The 23307-nt window shown below is 43.5% G+C and overlaps 1 protein-coding gene across 1 annotated transcript in view; it reads left to right on the top strand.

Moving 5' to 3' along the window:
• The window catches only part of ptprn2 (protein tyrosine phosphatase receptor type N2), a gene marked incomplete at its 5' end in the record, with an annotated part of 195651 nt that overhangs the window by 25300 nt on the left and 147044 nt on the right, over window positions 1-23307 (top strand). The window contains 2 exons of the mRNA XM_083654591.1: window positions 3998-4048; window positions 14224-14337. Of these exons, the coding sequence (XP_083510717.1) occupies window positions 3998-4048; window positions 14224-14337 (165 nt within the window). The remainder of the gene's footprint in view (window positions 1-3997; window positions 4049-14223; window positions 14338-23307) is intronic.

Raw genomic sequence — 23307 nt, 5'->3', positions numbered from 1 at the left:
GTCTCTGCTATGTCAGGGGAGTCAGTGTAAAGACAGCCTGAAAAGTATTTTGTGGTCTCTGCTATGTCAGGGGAGTCAGTGTAAAGACAGCCTGAAAAGTCTTTTGGGGTCTCTGCTATGTCAGGGGAGTCAGTGTAAAGACAGCCTGAAAAGTATTTTGGGGTCTCTGCTATGTCAGGGGAGTCAGTGTAAAGACAGCCTGAAAAGTATTTTGTGGTCTCTGCTATGTCAGGGGAGTCAGTGTAAAGACAGCCTGAAAAGTCTTTTGGGGTCTCTGCTATGTCAGGGGAGTCAGTGTAAAGACAGCCTGAAAAGTCTTTTGTGGTCTCTGCTATGTCAGGGGAGTCAGTGTAAAGACAGCCTGAAAAGTCTTTTGGGGTCTCTGCTATGTCAGGGGAGTCAGTGTAAAGACAGCCTGAAAAGTATTTTGTGGTCTCTGCTATGTCAGGGGAGTCAGTGTAAAGACAGCCTGAAAAGTCTTTTGGGGTCTCTGCTATGTCAGGGGAGTCAGTGTAAAGACAGCCTGAAAAGTCTTTTGGGGTCTCTGCTATGTCAGGGGAGTCAGTGTAAAGACAGCCTGAAAAGTCTTTTGGGGTCTCTGCTATGTCAGGGGAGTCAGTGTAAAGACAGCCTGAAAAGTCTTTTGGGGTCTCTGCTATGTCAAGGGAGTCAGTGTAAAGACAGCCTGAAAAGTCTTTTGGGGTCTCTGCTATGTCAAGGGAGTCAGTGTAAAGACAGCCTGAAAAGTCTTTTGGGGTCTCTAACTTGTTTCTCCTGGGCTCAGGACATGCCTTTGTGTTTTGTTCCAGAGAACTGAGTGACCTTACAGCTCTGTGATGATGATGCACCCCACTCTACATCATTAAAGAACCATTTGGCTGACATATTGAAGTCATTACCCTCAAAGGGAAATATGCCCTCAACTTCCAAACAAAATGGCTGTGTATTGTGTCGTATAATCACATTTCCACGCAAATTAGCCAGTAATAATCATATCAGTGTAATTACCCTAATGACGTACCTGGAAATAGAGAAAGTTGGAGCCAACTTGGAACAAGTGATGCCTGAAAGGTTCCGCTCTCCTCCGCACCTGTCCCGATTATGTCTCCTTCCTGTGTGAAGTGATTAACAGACTCCTCACGCCCATCTCTTCTCATTATTTAAGAAGCCTCATGACAGAGGCCTCTCCTCCTACGCAGCCTGTTCTCTATTCACAGTCACGAGCTGCTCGCTGCTGCCCCTAGTGACAGCGGCCTCTCCTCCTACGCAGCCTGTTCACAGTCACCAGGCGCTCGCTGCTGCCCATCAGGGCCACTGGGCCGAGAGGGTGCATCCAATTCCAATTCCATCAGCTGTGCCGATGAGCAGAGTGATGAGCAGAGTGATGAGCAGAGTGATGAGCAGAGTGATGAGCAGAGTGATGAGCAGAGTGATGAGCAGAGTGAGGCAAATAGACGTAAAAGACTGGAAGGAAGAGCGTTGAATGCGTGACCTAGTTGTTTTTGGATTGCCTCTATGATCGTTTGGCTGCTGACGTCATGCTCGCCCCGGTTTGTTTGCGAGCCTGTGGAAGTGCAATTTCAGAGGACCTTCTCTGAGCTTACTGAACAAAGCCAAACAATATGGTGTAAGTGGCTCATTGCTTTCTGATAGACTGCATGATTGGCTCATCTCATTTTGACCTCTGAACGTGTCAGTGCATTCTGTCTCCAAGGTGGAACATCACATTTCAAGAGGAGCTTTATCGTAATCCATTTTCTAAGCGTTTTGTCACAAAGTTTGACCAACATCCACCTCTTAATCAAACAAACATGTATTTCTTTCTCTTTTTTATCAAGTTTTTTCATCTCCTTCCCCCTTCCCATTTTCTCCCCAATTGTACTTGGCCAATTTCCCCTAGTGTCCCGGTCGTTGCTCCACCCCCTCTGCCAATCTGGGGAAAGGTCGTAGACCAGCACATGCTTCCTCCGATACACGTGCAGTCGCCAGCCACTTCTTTTCACCTGACAGTGAGGAGTCTCACCAGCAGGACGTAGTGCGTGGAAGGATCGCACTATTCCCCGCAGTTCCCCTCCCCCCAAATAGGCCCGACCAGAGGTCCAGGACTCATATCCCACTGGCTTCCCACCCGCAGACACAGCCAATTGTGTCTGTATATGAACGTCTGATCAAGCCAGAAGTACAGTACTGCTGCTGGGAATTGAACCCAGGTGTCGGTGGTGGTAGGCGAGTGCTTTTACTTCTACACGACCCAAAAGCCCCAACAAACAGGTCTTTCAAGCCCCTAAACTCTTTCTGAAGATGGGTGGATGTGGAGGATCAACCTGTGCAGATCGCCGAGCAGAACAATTGGCTCCCTGCGCACCGCAACTCCCACGTGTGAAATATGAACACAGGGAACAGCTCCCCATAATGCTCCTGCCATCTGTTCATTTATCAGTCTGGAACACCCAGCCCCAGTCCAGGCCTTTAAAGTTCATTAATATTCATACAATATTCATATATGGAAACATTGCCCATGGAGTTGGGGCATTAGTGGCAGAGACAGCATAGGAGAAGCCACACTAATTGATGATTGATAGCTCTGCCATTAGCAGCGATGCCTGCAGCAAGTGCTCATGCAGTATAGTTTTGTTCAGTGGTGACTTATTGGGAATAGTGATATCGTGCTACTTTTGTTCTGCAATTCTATTGGTTGACTATTTGTCATCTGATCAACATACTAGTCTGTATGTGTACTGGTATATTCTATTCTATTCTATTCTATTCTATACACACAGACGCACACAGACAAACAGACACACACACACACACACACACACACACACATATATATATACTGTGTGTATATATATATATATATATATATATATATATATATATATATATATATATATATATATATATATATATATATATATATATATATATATATATATATATATATGTTAGAGAATGGAATTTCCACTCTTCATCCGCTAATATATATAAACCAAATGAATCGAAACCAGGAGCCAGAAAGATGTCTTATAGAAGTATATTTAATAACCCATACATTCTCTGTCAATATGTATTGTCAGAGGACTGAATCTCAATGTACACATTCTGATACGTTATACAGAGTCCAAATATTCAGCGGCTATTGACAGTTGACATTGATTACTTCTACTCAGGGAGAGGAGGAAAGAGGGGGGAGAGGAATGGGATGATCTCTTGGAAATGTGTGTGCGTCTCAGTCTGACAGAGACTTATCAGTTGTTATGGAGCACGACGCACTGACCAAGGTCTCAGCAAAAGGAGAAGTCCTATACTATGTGTGAGATGTCATGTCATGGTAACTCATAGCATAATTATGCGTATGCAATTATTAGGCAACTGTTAGCTTATTGAATAGGAAATGTCATGGAACTTATATTTTCTCCAACAATATATATATATATATATATATATATATATATATATATATATATATATATATACTGTATATATATATATATAATCTTATATAAAGTCATTTGGCATTTCCATCACTGCCATTTGTCATTCACTGTGTTGAAGCGTACCTCCTACACTGATTTAGCAATCCCCTATTCTCCCATTGTACAGTAAGTTGACATTGATTTATGTGATCCAATAACCGAAAAAAAAAAGATTATCAGGTCAATCTTCAGGTCCTTGTTTAAAAAAATGTCTACCCCATCGTGTTTACAATTGTGACACGTGTTGCGTTTGAACTATCTCTCCCTCCCTGTTTCTGTTTCACCTCCTCTCACCTCCAGGTTGTGTTTGAACTATCTCTCCCTCCCTGTTTCTGTTTCACCTCCTCTCACCTCCAGGTTGTGTTTGAACTATCTCTCCCTCCCTGTTTCTGTTTCACCTCCTCTCACCTCCAGGTTTGAACTATCTCTCCCTCCCTGTTTCTGTTTCACCTCCTCTCACCTCCAGGTTTTAACTATCTCTCCCTCCCTGTTTCTGTTTCACCTCCTCTCACCTCCAGGTTGCCTGTTTGAGGACGAGCTCTGCACAGCGTATGAGTTCTGCATCAATGGTAAGTCAGTTTTAGATCTGCCTCAGTACACCCACCACACCTCATTATATAGTACAGCATCCCAGCGGTATCAACCACCATCGACCCAAAACACTTCTAAAGCAGCTATTTTTAATCTCTCTGGGATTGATAGACGGAGAGATGGGGACTGGAGGGCTTGCTCATAGCATCTGTTGTAGCTCGGTTTAAACGTACGAGTCAAGTATGAGAAAAACACAGAAACATCTGGGAGCTAGAAACAGCACAATACAAATATCGTCGCTGTCGGGCGGAAACCTTGTATCTAAAAAAAATAGGAAAGGAAGAAAAAACATTTCAGCATAGTGTAATTGTAATATTAACATTAATAACCATGAATATAACATATTTTGCTGCTCCAAAGTACCTGAAACTTTCACAGGTTATTTTTGGGTACTCACCAAATCCATTTATTTAAAAAAAAGAGAGAAAATGGCTGAATTTGGAGATACAAGGTTTCCTATAGAGCAGTTGCCTTGTTCCCCTAATTAACTGCAAGGCTTCTGATTGATCCCCAGAGGTTGTTTTGGCTCTTACCTCCCTCTGTCCACTATGGCCAAGTTTCCCCCGACCACCTCATGTATGAAACAACATGTCACGGGAGAAGCACGTACGTGTCTCTGTCAGCGGTTGCCAGGACAACGGGTCGCCTTATGAGCGAGGGGAAAATGTGGAGGCTTTTTCATGGTGTGGCCTTCAGCAGAATCACGCAGCAGGCTTTACCTTTGAAGAAGACTGATAGAACGTCAATATCCAGGATCATCTCCAAAGCGGAGCCATCGTGAAAGGTTAATATATTCCCCCATAGGAGAAGGTGTCGATGCTGAAGCAGCGCTACCGGACTTGGTGTTGTTCTCATACATGCCAAGGATAGGGCTGGACAATATGGTTGACATCAATATCATGTTAATCATAAGGATTTTTCTTGATATCAATATATATATCACAATATGGTTCATGTATGCAAAATCATTTTAAATAATGAAATGAATGCTCATCTCCTTGAACCCGAATGGTAATGTTGTAATGTCAAACAAAACTGAAATTTTCAAATATTATTCCTACCATACCTCATTTGGTCAGGTATCGAGTTTTCAAGTAAAATGTGCTTGTCATCATCACTTTAGACAGCAGAAATGTAATGTGTGTCATGATATTAAAATATCTTCATATCATCACGATATGATTCCACAGAAAGATGATAAACGATAATATCGAATTATCGTCCAGCCGTGCGCCTCCGTGAGTTTTTATCCTCGCCCTTGAAACTTAACGATGAAAGGCCTGCGCTTAAAGGTTGCTTTGTTTGTTTTGTTTGCTCACCTCATTGACTTTTCACAGCCTCATTATGAAATCAATTTCACAAATGAGCTGAAGCCAGCCAATAAAGGAGCCGCTTTGTTTACTCTTCTAACTCCTGGACTGGCAACTCTCCCCCCCACACACACACACACACACACACACTAAAAATATCTATTTCAATCTTTTAATTCTCATGCAGTAAGCCTTTGCATTTGCAGCATGTTAGAGCTGCATGTTAGGAGATCTGCAGCCTCATTTCCATATTAACCCAGTTTTTGTAGGAGGAAACTGGGCAAGAGACGGGGCTACAGCAGAGAAGTCCAATGAGAAACTGACTTTAATTACACAGACTGCTTTGGTACAGAAGGGAGCTGTGTGCAGGCTAATAGAGGGAAATTGCTGACACCTCGAAGGAAGAAGACCCAGTGGCAGAGAGTGGAGGGTTTGGGCGGGGGCTTCACATGAAGCTACAATAAGCTATTAAGCATAGATAATCTGTGACAGAGATGTTTTGGCGATGGTGATCCCTTTCAAGATTATACGTGTTTTCTCGTCACATTTCTCTCCTCTTTTCATCTCCTCACCATCTCTTTTATCTCTTACTGAGCGCTGGTCTCACGAGACCCACAGTGGAATAGGAGTCTATAGAGGAAAGAGAATACTGTGAGCAAGATCCACACTCCTCTCACATGGAAATCTCACTCTGTCACAGAAATATCAGCCCAAAGGCAAGAAGAAGCTAATGTTGGCTTGAGGTGATCCCTTTTTGACGTACGTAAAGAGGTGTTTCGTTCTTCGTCGACACCCCGCCACTCCCCATTTGACTCCTGACGAGCAGCAGGCACCGCTCAGACAGAGGATGAGTGGGAGTAACTAGGTCTGCCACTTCAACTCTTCCCGCGGTCCCTGAAGGAGTCACCTGGTTTATTCTGGGCCGGGCCAACAGGACTGTTGCCATGCAAGGTGGCTGAGGGGAGGAGAGGGGAGCCCTGATGTAAAATTCACCACGACCACTTTTACACGGCTCAATGTCATTTATCGCACTGCGGGGAAAAGTAATTTAGTCAATTATTGAGTCCGAAAATCGGAATTAAAAAAAAATAAGTTAAGAATTCTGCCAATGGTGTTGGATAATTTCCCTGATTTCCAATGGAAATTTAAAAAAAATCAGGGATGTTGTGGAATCAAGTGTCCTTTTCTTGATAGTAATGCTGTGATATTGATAGTAATGCTGTGATGTTGACAGTCCTGAAAGAAGTTATCTCACTTCACTGGCAGATTCTTTTTTAAATCTTGGTTTAAGAACAATAAGATTTGAATGACTTGTTAAGATGGATGTTTTTGCATTGCGTTCCCATTTATTAGAGGTATTGAGTATAAATACAAGATTTAAAACGGCTATATTTCAATTTAGGGGGCGAGTACATCATTCAATTGGAGTATTTTGTACTGCCACATTTCCTTTTTTTAAACCAAACTCTTCAGATCTTTATTGGGATCTTCAGGAGGGGGGTTCTTTTACAGAGGAACAAAAATGTGTTCTTCTAAAAGGAAATGAGATTATCACGAGAGTGGAAATGTGTTTTAATCTGATGTAGCTCTCTAGTGTCTGTGGCTTACTGCTTTTATATGATCAGCTAAAGTGCCTTGGTTAAGTGCTGCATGTGCCCCTCAGGACCGCAGTTGGCTCCTATTAAACACATTACCAACAGTGTTTTATTGATTCCTAGTCAACTTGCTGCAGTTTGGGCCAATATTGTCCTGCCTATCCTATTTTATATTTGATGCATTTACATTATTGAAAAAACATACAATTGTAGAATAAGCTTAAACTACATTGCCAACTCTAAAAGTAAACACTAGTCATTCTATAGTCCTAGAATAAAGTGCTGAATAAAGAAACACAGTAAGAAATATAGCCACAAGCCGCAATTAAAAGACGTTCAAGCCTTTTCTGGACGGTTCTGACATCCCCAAACAAGTGTCAGAGGTTCTGAGGATATGGTCCAAATTATCGCTTTATATCTGCCAGGTTTTACTATCATTGAACAAACGGGTGTGGAGTTTCGTGTTAGGCCACACCCATATTTGGTGTTTGTGGCGCCCCCTCTTGGTTGAATCGCAAAAAATTCAGTAGACATGATGTTCCTAAAATTTCAATAATCGGTCATGAAGTTACAACACTTTAGATGACAGGCAACAATCACGGAAATTTTTCCGTCGTGGTAGAAGGCAACAACAATAATAATAACCCAACACAAAAACAATAGCGTTTCAGCTTCAGCTATAGAGCTGATTTGTATTCCACAAACCAATTCGATGAGCGATATGTTTTCAAGTAGTGCTGAGTGTCTGATGTATCTTTCTAAGACTAATCATATCCTGATGATCACACATTAGCTTTTATTTCGATTATCTTCCGTGTTAGCAGTCTGATCTCAGCACATTGATTTGGCCTATTCATTTTCATGACACATTAGTTGTGCGGTTGATACATCTGTTCACTTCCAATACAACTTAATTTGTCTCCTGGGTCCATTCTCCTCTGCTTCTGACATACAGTCCTTTAGAAAGGCTTTGCTGGCTGTCAGCTTTAGTGCTTGTTCATGTTATCCCAACGCATTTGCTTTTCACACTTTAAATAGCTTGAGCAGCAGCCGGATTTCACACTGTCTGTCACAGTGGGGAGAGAGACAGTCTGGATTCAGAGCTCTTTACCCTTTTTGGCTAAAAGAAAATCTATTTCTTTATTCCCATCAAAATGGTACTTATATAGGTGCAACGTTCGATAGTAAAAAAAAAAAAATCACTGCTGTACTTACATTTTTAATACTATACAGTACATACACAAAGATTGATGGATGGATTTGGTGGCCTGTTTTATGCACTATGGATTCCATTGATCAAGGTTAATTTGCATTGCATTTGCTTTTTGGCTCATCACATTGACAGCACTGCTCTCATCTTGCAAGGCGGCACAAATGATATTTCCTTAACCTTGACAGAGTATCATCAGAAAATCAGAGTGTTTTGTTGTTCACGACAGACTCGGCTTCCTTCCTAAATGGCTCTGAATGTTTGACATTAATGTTATAGCTGTCTTGCAAAAATGCTATATTTTATCTGGTGACATATTCTAAAATATAATCCTATGACATTAAATTTCACTGCATTTCTTTGTGTTGCTTTGAGACAACAACTCTTCTTGGACCTAGCACCTAGCAGATACATGCTGTGCTCGTCCAAGCCTGAAATTAAAACGCCGCTTTCAGATGTCAAATACAGGAGAAAAGAAATCTGTGTTCTGCAACCTATCAACTAAGGTGCACCATTGTTGTTGTCTTAATAATGTCAGTATTGTGAATACACACTGTAAAGTGACAGAGCAATGCTTTCTGATTTATCATGCATATGGCTCTGGATGGCTCAACGTCTCTAGAAGTGGAGCTCTCACACCTCGAAAATCAATCATTTGTCATGTTTATCAACCAAGGATTCCTTTGTTGTGACATTGTATTTCTAATGCACTAAAAGACTGTGTAACTGTGTATGCGTACGTGTCTGTCTGCCTGTTTGTCTGTCTGTCTGTCTGTCTCTTTGTCCGGCTGTCTGTCTGCCTGTCTGTCTGTCTGCCTGTCTCTCTGTTTGTCTGTCTGCCTGTCTCTCTGTCTGTCTGTCTGTTTGCCTGCCTGTCTGTCTGGTAGCTACCGGGAATGTCCCTGGCAACTGAGGGGAAAATAACATGTTTAATGGTGGCCGTTACCATGGAAACCAACGAGCAATGCAGAGCATCAAACATTTAACAGTTTCCTGTCGCTTCTTATGTCACCAGCCTCCCTTCATTTCTTGCGTAATCCCTGCTTGGTACCTTCTAGTTGGGAAAAATAAATCCTACTAAAATGAGCTCTTTCTAAAGACGAGACATTATTATTTCTCACCGTATCGAGCGTCTCACCAGCGTCTCACCAGCAACAATCCCAGAGAAGATGGGTGGGCTTGTTGTGCAATAGATCTATCTGTCTGAGATCTCCAAATAACTCCTCCACTTTGTACGCTGCTGTCTATACTAATTCACCACCTCCCATAGGCTTTTTCTTGGATAAAGCTGTCATTTAACGGGTCACAGGGTAGGGGAAGTCAGGAAAACACGAGCTTTCTCATTTAGAAGACTAATCTGACATCACATTATTATCTTCTTTGTAATTATCAGCCACTCAATTTTACACACGAACATGGCGCAGTAATTAAAAAGATTTAATTTTAGTCCAAGGTGAAAAATGATGCCCAGTGATGTGTACAGTAGATCGATTAAATACAAGTGAAGATTTCATTTTTTCACTCTTAATGCAAAGATGCAACTGAAGATGCTCCAGTGTCAAAATATTATATTACATAGATGATTGCATACTTTTCACTGGGGATGTTTCATTGATTGTATATCCTTGCCATAATAGGCCACACATATCTATATTTATATAGTCGATATAAAAACGGCATGAGAGGAGAAGACAGAAAATTGCAGAATATAATGGACATGAATGTGTGTGTGTCCTGAGGTGCCGAATGTGTCAGCGAGCATCAGTCGTGCCATTGAAGTCAGACATCCTGGGGCTAATTAATGGGATACTGTGGTGCATGACCAAGTGTTGATTCACATCATTAGATCCCATCTAATCACAGAGGCATGCTCAGACACAATATCATGCATGATTACACACACACACACACACACACACACACACACACACACACACACACACACACACACACACACACACACAGAGGAGACAGCTCAAATCGAATCTCCCAGCCTCATCTCCTGAGATGATTTTTGACGTGGACTTTCACTCCGTGAGTTTAGCCAACAAGATGCATGGATTTACCTCCCCAGCTGAGAGAAGGTGACAACGCGGGTCATTTATATTCCGAGCATTCCCTCTCCACACTGCATGCTGACCCCCTGAGTCTCAGCATCCTTCAGCAGTCTAGACCAGCTATTGAGTTATGGGGCCGATAGGGACTCTGTGGCGTGGGTTGCCTAGCAACCCGTATTGACTGAGGCGGGAGGCCTGCTGATAGGGAGATTACCGGGGTCCCTGATAAAGTCCTTCCTGCCATGAACGGCTGCTTATCGCAGTGCTGTCAGAGGAAAGATGTCAGCTATTAGCTCCCCAAAAGCAGGAAGGCAAAAGCACACAGACACTGCAGGTGCCGCACGCCATTATTACAGCATTTCAGCCACCTCCATCAGAGCCACAATCCTTGTGCAGTAAAATGTGTTCAATCTGTTTTCTACACCAGTGATTCTCTAACGTTAACCTTACCCTAACCTGACCCTAACCCTAACCTTACCATAACCTTACCCTAACCTCACCATAACCTTACCCTAAGCTTACCCTAACCTCACCCTAACCCTAACCTTACCATAACCTTACCCTAACCTCACCATAACCCTAACCTCACCATAACCTTACCATAACCTTACCCTAACCTCACCCTAACCCTAACCTCACCATAACCTTACCCTAACCTCACCCTAACCCTAACCTTACCATAACCTTACCATAACCTTACCCTAACCTCACCCTAACCCTAACCTTACCATAACCTTACCCTAACCTCACCATAACCCTAACCTTACCATAACCTTACCCTAACCTGACCCTAACCCTAACCTTACCATAACCTTACCCTAACCTCACCATAACCTTACCCTAAGCTTACCCTAACCTCACCCTAACCCTAACCTTACCCTAACCTTACCCTAACCTCACCCTAACCCTAACCTCACCCTAACCTTACCCTAACCTCACCATAACCTCACCCTAACCTCACCCTAAGCTTACCCTAACCTCACCCTAACCCTAACCTTACCATAACCTTACCCTAACCTCACCATAACCTTACCCTAAGCTTACCCTAACCTCACCCTAACCCTAACCTTACCATAACCTTACCCTAACCTCACCCTAACCCTAACCTCACCCTAACCTTACCCTAACCTCACCATAACCTTACCCTAACCTCACCCTAAGCTTACCCTAACCTCACCCTAACCCTAACCTTACCATAACCTTACCCTAACCTCACCATAACCTTACCCTAACCTCACCCTAAGCTTACCCTAACCTCACCCTAACCCTAACCTTACCATAACCTTACCCTAACCTCACCATAACCTTACCCTAACCTCACCCTAAGCTTACCCTAACCTCACCATAACCCTAACCTTACCATAACCTTACCCTAACCTCACCATAACCGTACCCTAAGCTTACCCTAACCTCACACTAACCTTACCCTAACCTTACCCTAACCTCACCCTAACCTTACCCTAACCTCACCCCTAAGCTTACCCTGACCTCACCCTAACCCTAACCTTACCATAACCTTACCCTAACCTCACCATAACCTTACCCTAAGCTTACCCTAACCTCACCCTAACCCTAACCTTACCCTAACCTCACCCTAACCTTACCCTAACCTCACACTAACCTTACCCTAACCTTACCCTAACCTCACCTTAACCTTACCCTAACCTCACACTAACCTTACCCTAACCTTACCCTAACCTCACCCTAACCCTAACCTTACCCTAACCTCACCCTAACCCTAACCTTACCCTAACCTCACCCTAACCCTAACCTTACCCTAACCTCACCCTAACCCTAACCTTACCCTAACCTCACCCTAACCCTAACCCTTTTCATATCAAAGACCCCTAATTTAGTACACATTGTGGGCACAGACCCACATTTGATGAAATGTTTCTCAGACCCAAAACTGAGAATACTTCAACTTACTGTTGGTTATGATTTTGTTCAGGATCTCATGACTACCTGTACAGTAGAGATGACAGTCCAACTATGATCAAAACAGTCATTCTTCTACATTCTCTAATTGTGTTAACTTCTTTTAAATTAAATAATGCTGAAGTTTAACAAGTCATCAATTTGCTGGGGACCGCCTGGAACCCCCTCAAGGACCCCTGGGGGTCCTTGGACCCCACGTTGTGAACCACTGTTCGACACCACCGGCAATCACCCACACATCCCTCATGAACATGTAGTCTTTCATCCACACATCCCTCATGAACATGCAGTCTTTATCATCCACACATCCCTCATGAACATGTAGTCTTTCATCCACACATCCCTCATGGACATGCAGTCTTTATCATCCACACATCCCTCATGAACATGCAGTCTTTATCATCCACACATCCCTCATGAACATGCAGTCTTTCATCCCACACATCCCTCATGAACATGCAGTCTTTATCATCCACACATCCCTCATGAACATGCAGTCTTTCATCCACACATCCCTCATGAACATGTAGTCTTTATCATCCACACATCCCTCATGAACATGTAGTGTTTCACCCACACATCCCTCATGAACATGTAGTCTTTCACCCACACATCCCTCATGAACATGCAGTCTTTCATCCACACATCCCTCATGAACATGCAGTCTTTCATCCACACATCCCTCATGAACATGCAGTCTTTCATCCCACACATCCCTCATGAACATGTAGTCTTTCACCCACACATCCCTCATGAACATGCAGTCTTTCATCCACACATCCCTCATGAACATGCAGTCTTTCACCCACACATCCCTCATGAACATGCAGTCTTTCATCCACACATCCCTCATGAACATGCAGTCTTTCATCCACACATCCCTCATGAACATGCAGTCTTTCACCCACACATCCCTCATGAACATGTAGTCTTTCATCCCACACATCCCTCATGAACATGCAGTCAATCACCCACACATCCCTCATGAACATGCAGTCTTTCACCCACACATCCCTCATGAACATGCAGTCTTTCACCCACACATCCCTCATGAACATGTAGTCTTTCACCCACACATCCCTCATGAACATGCAGTCTTTCATCCACACATCCCTCATGAACATGCAGTCTTTCACCCACACATCCCTCATGAACATGCAGTCTTTCATCCACACATCCCTCATGAACATGCAGTCTTTCACCCACACATCCCTCATGAACATGCAGTCAATCACCCACACATCCCTCATGAACATGCAATCTTTCACCCACACATCCCTCATGAACATGCAGTCTTTCATCCACACATCCCTCATGAACATGTAGTCTTTCATCCACACATCCCTAATGAACATGCAGTCTTTCACCCACACATCCCTCATGAACATGCAGTCTTTCACCCACACATCCCTCATGAACATGCAGTCTTTCACCCACACATCCCTCATGAACATGCAGTCTTTCATCCCACACATCCCTCATGAACATGTAGTCTTTCATCCACACATCCCTCATGAACATGCAGTCTTTCACCCACACATCCCTCATGAACATGCAGTCTTTCATCCCACACATCCCTCATGAACATGTAGTCTTTCATCCACACATCCCTCATGAACATGCAGTCTTTCACCCACACATCCCTCATGAACATGCAGTCTTTCATCCACACATCCCTCATGAACATGCAGTCTTTCATCCACACATCCCTCATGAACATGCAGTCTTTCACCCACACATCCCTCATGAACATGCAGTCTTTCACCCACACATCCCTCATGAACATGCAGTCTTTCACCCACACATCCCTCATGAACATGCAGTCTTTCATCCCACACATCCCTCATGAACATGCAGTCTTTCACCCACACATCCCTCATGAACATGCAGTCTTTCATCCCACACATCCCTCATGAACATGCAGTCTTTCACCCACACATCCCTCATGAACATGCAGTCTTTCACCCACACATCCCTCATGAATATGCAGTCTTTCATCCCAGATAATGATGCTAATGTTGTTCTGTGTGTCTTATTTTGTAGACAGCGTGTTCGGAAGGTGCCAGGAGTTGGCTGGAGTTGACCTGTACACATACGATGTTTCTCCCTCTGCGCTGCAACGCCTCAGGATCCTCCTACAGAAACTGGCTCACAGAGGTACTGTCTGTTTGCCTTCCTGTCTTTGTCTGTGTGTCTTTTTTTGTTCAACAGCCTTTATCAGTTGTGTACAGTGCTTACAGCAATGCGCGTCTACTGCCATTGTGTGAGGCAAGCCAAATAGCCAAGCTGTCCCTTTGGCCGGCACGGCACGGCACGGCACAGCACGGCACGGCACGGCACCATCAGGCTAGGACAGGTCGTTTGACTCATATGGGGCCATTGTTGTGCCATCATCGTTGGAACTCCAGCAGCCATCTAATTGGCTTGTATGGCTTGTATGCTGACAGTTAGTGCTAATTTTGTAGATGACTAACTGTCAGGTGTGCACTGCGATCACGTTAGAGTAACTACGAGGTGTACACTGCGATCACGTTAGAGTAACTGCGAGGTGTGCAGTGTGTTCACTGTGATCACGTTAGAGTAACTGTGAGGTGTGCAGTGTGTGCACTGTGATCACGTTAGAGTAACTGTGAGGTGTGCAGTGTGATCATGTTAGAGTAACTGTGAGGTGTGCAGTGTGATCACGTTAGAGTAACTGTGAGGTGTGCACTGTGATCATGTTAAAGTAACTGTGAGGTGTGCACTGTGATCATGTTAGAGTAACTGTGAGGTGTGCAGTGTGATCATGTTAAAGTAACTGTGAGGTGTGCACTGTGATCATGTTAAAGTAACTGTGAGGTGTGCACTGTGATCACGTTAAAGTAACTGTGAGGTGTGCACTGTGATCACGTTAGAGTAACTGTGAGGTGTGCAGTGTGATCATATTAGAGTAACTGTGAGGTGTGCAGTGTGATCACGTTAGAGTAACTGTGAGGTGTGCAGCGTGATCATATTAGAGTAACTGTGAGGTGTGCAGTGTGATCATGTTAGAGTAACTGTGAGGTGTGCAGTGTGATCATATTAGAGTAACTGTGAGGTGTGCAGTGTGATCATGTTAGAGTAACTGTGAGGTGTGCAGTGTGATCATGTTAGAGTAACTGTGAGGTGTGCAGTGTGATCATGTTAGAGTAACTGTGAGATGTGCAGTGTGATCACGTTAGAGTAACTGTGAGGTGTGCAGTGTGATCACGTTAAAGTAACTGTGAGGTGTGCAGTGTGATCATATTAGAGTAACTGTGAGGTGTGCACTGTGATCACGTTAGAGTAACTGTGAGGTGTGCACTGTGATCATGTTAGAGTAACTGTGAGGTGTGCACTGTGATCACGTTAAAGTAACTGTGAGGTGTGCAGTGTGATCACGTTAGAGTAACTGTGAGGTGTGCAGTGTGATCACGTTAAAGTAACTGTGAGGTGTGCACTGTGATCATGTTAGAGTAACTGTGAGGTGTGCAGTGTGATCATATTAGAGTAACTGTGAGGTGTGCACTGTGATCACGTTAGAGTAACTGTGAGGTGTGCACTGTGATCATGTTAGAGTAACTGTGAGGTGTGCACTGTGATCACGTTAGAGTAACTGTGAGGTGTGCAGTGTGATCACGTTAAAGTAACTGTGAGGTGTGCAGTGTGATCACGTTAAAGTAACTGTGAGGTGTGCAGTGTGATCACGTTAAAGTAACTGTGAGGTGTGCAGTGTGATCATATTAGAGTAACTGTGAGGTGTGCACTGTGATCACGTTAGAGTAACTGTGAGGTGTGCAGTGTGATCATGTTAGAGTAACTGTGAGGTGTGCAGTGTGATCATATTAGAGTAACTGTGAGGTGTGCAGTGTGATCATGTTAGAGTAACTGTGAGGTGTGCAGTGTGATCATGTTAGAGTAACTGTGAGGTGTGCAGTGTGATCATATTAGAGTAACTGTGAGGTGTGCAGTGTGATCATGTTAGAGTAACTGTGAGGTGTGCACTGTGATCATGTTAGAGTAACTGTGAGGTGTGCACTGTGATCACGTTAGAGTAACTGTGAGGTGTGCAGTGTGATCATGTTAGAGTAACTGTGAGGTGTGCACTGTGATCACGTTAGAGTAACTGTGAGGTGTGCACTGTGATCATGTTAGAGTAACTGTGAGGTGTGCACTGTGATCACGTTAGAGTAACTGTGAGGTGTGCAGTGTGATCATGTTAAAGTAACTGTGAGGTGTGCACTGTGATCACGTTAGAGTAACTGCGAGGTGTGCACTGTGATCACGTTAAAGTAACTGTGAGGTGTGCACTGTGATCACGTTAGAGTAACTGTGAGGTGTGCACTGTGATCACGTTAAAGTAACTGTGAGGTGTGCACTGTGATCACGTTAGAGTAACTGCGAGGTGTGCACTGTGATCACGTTAAAGTAACTGCGAGGTGTGCACTGTGATCACGTTAGAGTAACTGCGAGGTGTGCACTGTGATCACGTTAAAGTAACTGCGAGGTGTGCACTGTGATCACGTTAGAGTAACTGTGAGATGTGCACTGTGATCATGTTAGAGTAACTGTGAGGTGTGCACTGTGATCACGTTAGAGTAACTGTGAGGTGTGCAGTGTGATCATATTAGAGTAACTGTGAGATGTGCAGTGTGATCACGTTAAAGTAACTGTGAGGTGTGCAGTGTGATCATATTAGAGTAACTGTGAGGTGTGCAGTGTGATTGATTGTTAGAACGGCGTAGATCTTTGGGGGACACACTGCAGACAATAGGATAGGACAATAGACAATAGGAGGTCTTCATGACAAAAGGAGCTGTATGGCCTAATATGGCTGCTTGTGTACTTATAGTTGCAATAGGATTTAAGTTAATTAGTAGTTCCAGTCTCCCACCCTGGAGCAACGCTGAGTTTCACTAGGCTCATACACATTTCAAATGTCCTGTTGAAGGAAAATCCCAGTCTGAGTCCCAGAGAGTATTTTCTGTCCTCTTTTTGAAATGCTTTCTCCCCCTCTGTCAACATCTCACCAGTTCTGTCATGTTTATATACAGTAGCTGATTTCTTATGCGTGGCTTGTACTGATGCTGGTGAACAGAGCTTTCTCTGATGGTGCTCTTGCTGTTGGTTATTACAGTGTGAGCAACCGATGAAAATGACGGTTGCCTCCAGCAGGCAGTCTAGAGTCTTATGAAGCCATTGCTGTAACCGACAAATGCATGGGTCTGCTGATTTCAACAGGCAGATCAAGCTGGGGTTGGCCAGATGTCAATGTGTTAGTGCATTGTCAGGCAGTGTAAATGCAATGCCACAAATTTGGTTTAAAAAAAAAGAAGAAGAAGAAAAACAGTCTTAGAAACATAGCATGAGTAGCTTAGATCTTTACATTTATGTTGCAAGCAGCATAACAAATATATGAAGTCTCCATGTAAGAAAATGTGATTTAAAGGTGTTTTCTCCTCAGGTTTGAGCAAACGGCAACTACTGAGATTACCCACCAGGGGGCAGTAGACACCTTTAACACCGACCATGACCACAAACACCAGTCCTCCCGCCATAATTGGCTTTGCAGGCCACTCTGAGCTTAATATCTTCTAACAGGCGTAAACTAGTGTTGAAAATCATTAAGAGTAAGCGGTCGGCCATAGGAAAAATAAAAGAAAATTGCAGTGATGAATATTAAGCTGAGCGAGACCACACATTTATTCTAATTACTCTTTAGAAATAAACAAATGAGACTGAGGAGGATGAGAGGAGATCCGGCGTGTAATTTGAAGAGGTGTTTCTAATCCTTTGGATGTTTTTCGCCATGAGACTTGCTCTCTGACCTTGTGTTTTTAGACAAGCGTTCACGGAGGCTGCAGACATGACATCATCACTTTGAATCATTTCTCCTCTCCGTCTTGTAGAATCGCATCCAGACTGAGACAGGGAGCATTATCTTCGGATGGGTCCACAATACACTGTTAACGCTCGGCGGCGCGTTATTCTTATCAGCTCAACAGCTATTGAAGTGTCATCTCTGAGACGCGGGACACCCTCGTTGAAGCCCAGACAGGGTTTTTGAGACCATTGTACTGTAACCTAAATCGAAGAGATGAGGAAAAAACGAGGAGGAACATCAATGGAATCGATTTACAATCCTCTTTATCTTGCATCTGAGACGCAAGGTAGAAATCACACAATCTGTGCTCACTGCACAACACCAATGTCATTCAGATCAATAGAAATTGACCCCTGCTCAAAAGGGCTTGGCTTGTCTGGATGTGTCCCCATTGGGAGAGCACATTGTCTGCTATTACATTTTCACCACAATACCTTTTGAGTGCGAGACACTGTCATCCCAACTGCCAATGACTTTTATATTAGACAGCACCCAAGCCAAGCAACTTTAGTATTCAGTGTGCAACCGCAGTGTGTCTACACACCTTTCATAGCCAGGCGGCTGTCATATTGCTTTGGAATCATTACAGCTCCCCTAAATGTGTGTGTGTGTGTGTGTGTGTGTGTGTGTGTGTGTGTGTGTGTGTGTGTGTGTGTGTGTGTGTGTGTGACGTGTGTGTGTGTGTGTGTGTGTGTGCAATCGAGAGTGTTGATATAAGCAACAAATAAAGGAAAAGAGAGAGAGAGAGAGCAAGAGAAGGGAAGTAGAGAAGCAGAAAGAAGGCAGGGGAGAGGAGAGCGAGAGGAGGAATGAGAAAGTGAGAGAGAAGGAGAGATGGAGATAAGAAAAGACAGAAAATGAATAGACCGATATTTGACACGATCTGGCAGCGTGTATACTTTTCCCAACCTGGTTTAGATGAAACCACGCCCCGAACTCATTTGATTGGTCGCCACAACTGCTTCTTCCTGAAAACGTGCGGAAAGTAAAAAGAAATGCGTTAAGATTAGGCTTAGGGTTTTCTTATTTTACCACAACCCGAACCAAATCGTTGTACTTGCCTAACCCTAATGTTTTAAAATAAGAAAAATGCTTGTTAAAAGTGTGTGTGTGTGTGTGTTTTTTTATATATATTTTATTTTAAATTTTTCGGAACAACATACGAACAAGACAAACAGGCTCAGACACAGGAAAACAAAAGAGAGAAAAACAAACAAACAAACACAAACACATTATCAACATTCAGTGTGACGTCATGCTACCAGTCTTGTAAGGTGCTTATAAGCACTGCTTATATGCTTGCGTATTGTGCCCAGGATCTCACACAGGGGATCCATGGGGAACCAGTCTGGCGAATCACCCGTCGCACCCAACCTCAATGAGGTACGTTAGAAACGGGTCCCAGATGGCAGAGAATTTCTTAAGTGAGTCCTCAGGACCCTAAGTCTCTCCATCCGTATAACAGAGGTCATATCCGTCAGCCACAGTTTAAAAGAGGGTGTGGAGGGGGACTTCCATTCCTTCAGGATTAGTTTCTTGGCAACAGTTGTCCCTTGCGTCAAAGACTGTTGCACAGCTGTAGGGAAGTTCAGAGAAGACTCTGAGCAGCCAAAGATGGCGAGTTCTGCCTCCGCCTGAAGTGCGATTTTGTAGGCCTTAGAGTACCAGTCAAATATTTTGGAGACGGTGAGCAAAAGTGTGTGTGGTTTGATGAGGAATCAAACCTGTCGTCAGATTGGAAGGCAAGCGCGTTACGCATTAGGCCACGAGCTCAAGCACAACTTGAGCTGAACGTTTTTCACCCCTAACCCTAATCTTGAGGAATTTTCTTTTTTTATTTGTGGCACGTGTTCAGGAAGAAGCATTTGCGGTGACCAATAAAATGAGTTTGGGGCGTGGTTTCATCTAAACCAGGTTGGGGAAAGTATACACGTGATCTGCGAACCATGAAATTATTCTATAATTAATCACATTATTCTGGATCCCACTAGTTTTCCATATAAGACACGCCCCTCTCTGCCTCTGATTGGCTTGGGTTTAGGCACAAGGAGGTTGGGTTTAGGCATGAGGAGTGACGATTGGTTGGGGTTAGGGTAACAATATCAGGGTAAGCCAATCAGAGGCAGAGTAGGGTGTTCAGTGGCAGAGTAGGGCGGGGCTTGTATGGAAAACGAGTGGAGCTAGTAATGCGTCCTGGTCACATTATTGAATTGTATAAGCATCCTTCTTTTGCATTGTGTTGAATTGTATGATGCTGAATCGCATTGTGTTGAATCAAATCAATCAATTTGATATTTATAGACGATATATTTATAGATACAAATAGATACAAATCACAACAGTCATCTCAGTGGTTAGCCAACCCTGGGGTCGCGACCCGAAGTGGGATCGCCTGGAATTCAAATGGGGTCGCCTGAAAAAAAACGTGTGATTTCAAGTTAATTTTAAATTAAATTAACATTAAACATTCATTCAATAATTTTAATTAAAGTCAGAATTCTGAGTTTACTGTCAGAATTTTGAGGGGGGGGGATCTGAATTCTGAGATTAAAGTCAGAATCCTCAGATTAAAGTCAGAAATCTCTGAAAAAAATCAGCATTTAGATTTTAATGTCAGAATTCTGAGGGAAAAAGTAGGGGGTCTCCAAAAAATGGATTCTTGAAAGGTTCACGATTCTTAATGCCACGATTCCTGGATCGATTCTTAACTCCCAAGAATTGATTCTTGATTATTTTTATCTCTCTCTCCTTCCCTCCGCACTGCTTCCCCACCGCCGCTCGCCCTTTCCAGCTTCCGTAGTTGTTGTTGCGGCAACTGGCCAGGCAGTGTGGCTAAAAGGCTAGGCTAAAGGCCAGGCTAAACTTCATAGCTCTAACGTTAGTCTCGCTGGCCAGCCTCCCCTCCCTTCCATGAGAGGAGTCTGGCAGCGCTGGGGACTATTTACAGCGACACACAGGAAGGAGGGAGCAGAAGCCGCTCTGATTGACATGGTCGGAGCCAATGACAGAGCTTGTAAGCGGGGAGCGGAAATGCGTCTGTGTCTGAAATGGACGCCTCCAATGGGAGAGCAGCTGTAGAGCAGCCATGCAGCCAGACTCCTCTCATGGAAGTGAGGGGAGGCTGGCAAGCGAGACTACTCTAACGTTAACAACAGTTATTTAGCTAGTTGCTGCTACAGTACTTCTATCTGCAAGACTTGCGAAACGAAAATTAAGTACTGCGGGCCGGGAACACAACTAACATCAGAAAGCACATGGCATGATTTCACATTGTTGAAAGAAGATGAATAGACAACACAAACCGCAGCAGACCAACGTCTGTAGCAAACGTTATGTTGCTGACAGTAAGGTGAAGCCCACAGACACAACATAGCCCGTCTGTAAACTATGTTTAAAAGTCGCGCAGGCGAAGGGGGCCGACACGTCCAGCTTGGGCAAATCCAGACTTGTTCAAAGAGCAACAGGTTAGCGAATGTGATCGATAACATAATTACATTCCCTCAAATAAGTCAAGTCAAACGAGTGTTATTTCTTTGTGACAAGCAAATGTTTTTGACCGTCAGTACGAGCGCAGACCCTCTGCCAAGTAACGTTATTGAGTCATGACGCTGTTTAATAAGTGATTAATATCTGGTTGCAAAAATATCAAAGAAATCGCATAAACTTAGGTATAGGGGACATCAGATCACGGTATACCATGTAGCCTAAAAGCTTTAATAACACTATGGCCTTGATCTACGGTAATTATTGTGGTAAAATGACATGATGGCTGTGCATCATCGATAAGTGATAGCATAGCAAGCGTTCATTGTTATAATAGGCTACAATGTTGGTCAGTGCTCAAAAGCAGGGCAGGGACAAGTTGGTCAAGTGAAAGTGGATCCCTTGATTTAGAGTCAACCACTCCTGCAAAAGAGTTGAAAGTGAGTGATTAAAATTCATAAATAACTGACCTCAAGCTCATTTAACTTCACAAGATGCATTTACATCAGAAAGAAGTTGAAAGCAGTGATTGATAATCAATGAAATGTAATAATGATATTTTTCTGCAAATTGCATCATTGGGAGGTTGATTTTGGCACTCAATATTAGGGGTGGGCAATATATCGATTTTATATCAATATTGTGATATGAGATATGTTGGATAGGGTTATACGGCATAAATGTTGTATTTTCCTGGTTTTAAAGGCTGCATTACAGTAAGTGAAGTGTAGGCTAGTGACATTTTAAAGTAGAATGTCGTAACTCACTCACTTTTTCATGTATACACCGAGACTTCACAAATGTTTGGTCATGGAAATTTCTTTTGAAGTCATGGAAACGTTATGGAAATCCATTGGTCAAAATGTGTATGAACCCTGTGAGAAATACTTGAAGTTGAAGAGAAACTTTACTTGTTTTATTAAAGTTCAGCATGGTCACTGACTGTGGTGTGAGAAATACTGGAAGTAGAGTTGCGCGATCTTGACCTCAGTCAGATCGTCCAATCGCCACCCTTTGACATCGCCAATGCACGATGTCATCGCAAATCCCCCCCCCCCCCCCCCCCTTCCCCCCGTGGTTGGACAGTGTGTGCGTGTCAGTGGACGCTGATGATGGCAACTTGCAGAGAGATGTGTGGCGCAGCAGTGAGTGTGTTTTGTTTGGAATATTTGTCAGTGAATGGATGCTGCTGCTGTATATTTGGACATGTTTCTGGTGTCCGCGGTGAGCCTCGTTAGTAAGGTCTGATTGCAACCCTGTTTGCCGGCGCTTGCCTTTTGATCTGCATCTCAGTCTCTTTTCTTTTTTTCACTCTCGTTCTCCACTGCCTTGCCTCCTCGAAGTAACGTTGATAAGATAAGATACTAATAATGTTAAACTGAACATGAGATGCAGTGATATTGTCGCACCAAAGCACATAGACACACGTAGCCTACAGACTTTTAAAAGTGAGCCTCCCCCCACACAGCGACTTTCATCCCTGCCGTCATCTCCGCAAACAAATCTCATGGCAGTTTAAATAGCCTATAGCAAACATGTAAAATATAACGCTATACTATGCGAGACTGTCTGGACAACGTGACAATGCTCTTCTAAACACATCGGCTACTATAATATATTTCCCTGCATCTCATACTGAGATTAGATCGGTATTAAGTTTGGACAGACTGGAATGGATTGCTTTCATCCTCCCGCAGCACTGCATGACGGACAGGTACATTACATTACATTACGTCATTTGGCAGACGCTTTTATCCAAAGCG

This window comes from Poromitra crassiceps (genome assembly GCF_964638095.1).
Source record: "Poromitra crassiceps genome assembly, chromosome: 2".
NCBI classification, from domain to species: domain Eukaryota; kingdom Metazoa; phylum Chordata; class Actinopteri; order Beryciformes; family Melamphaidae; genus Poromitra; species Poromitra crassiceps.
Note: the sequence above shows the minus strand (reverse complement) of the source record. Positions and strands in the feature narration are given on the sequence as shown.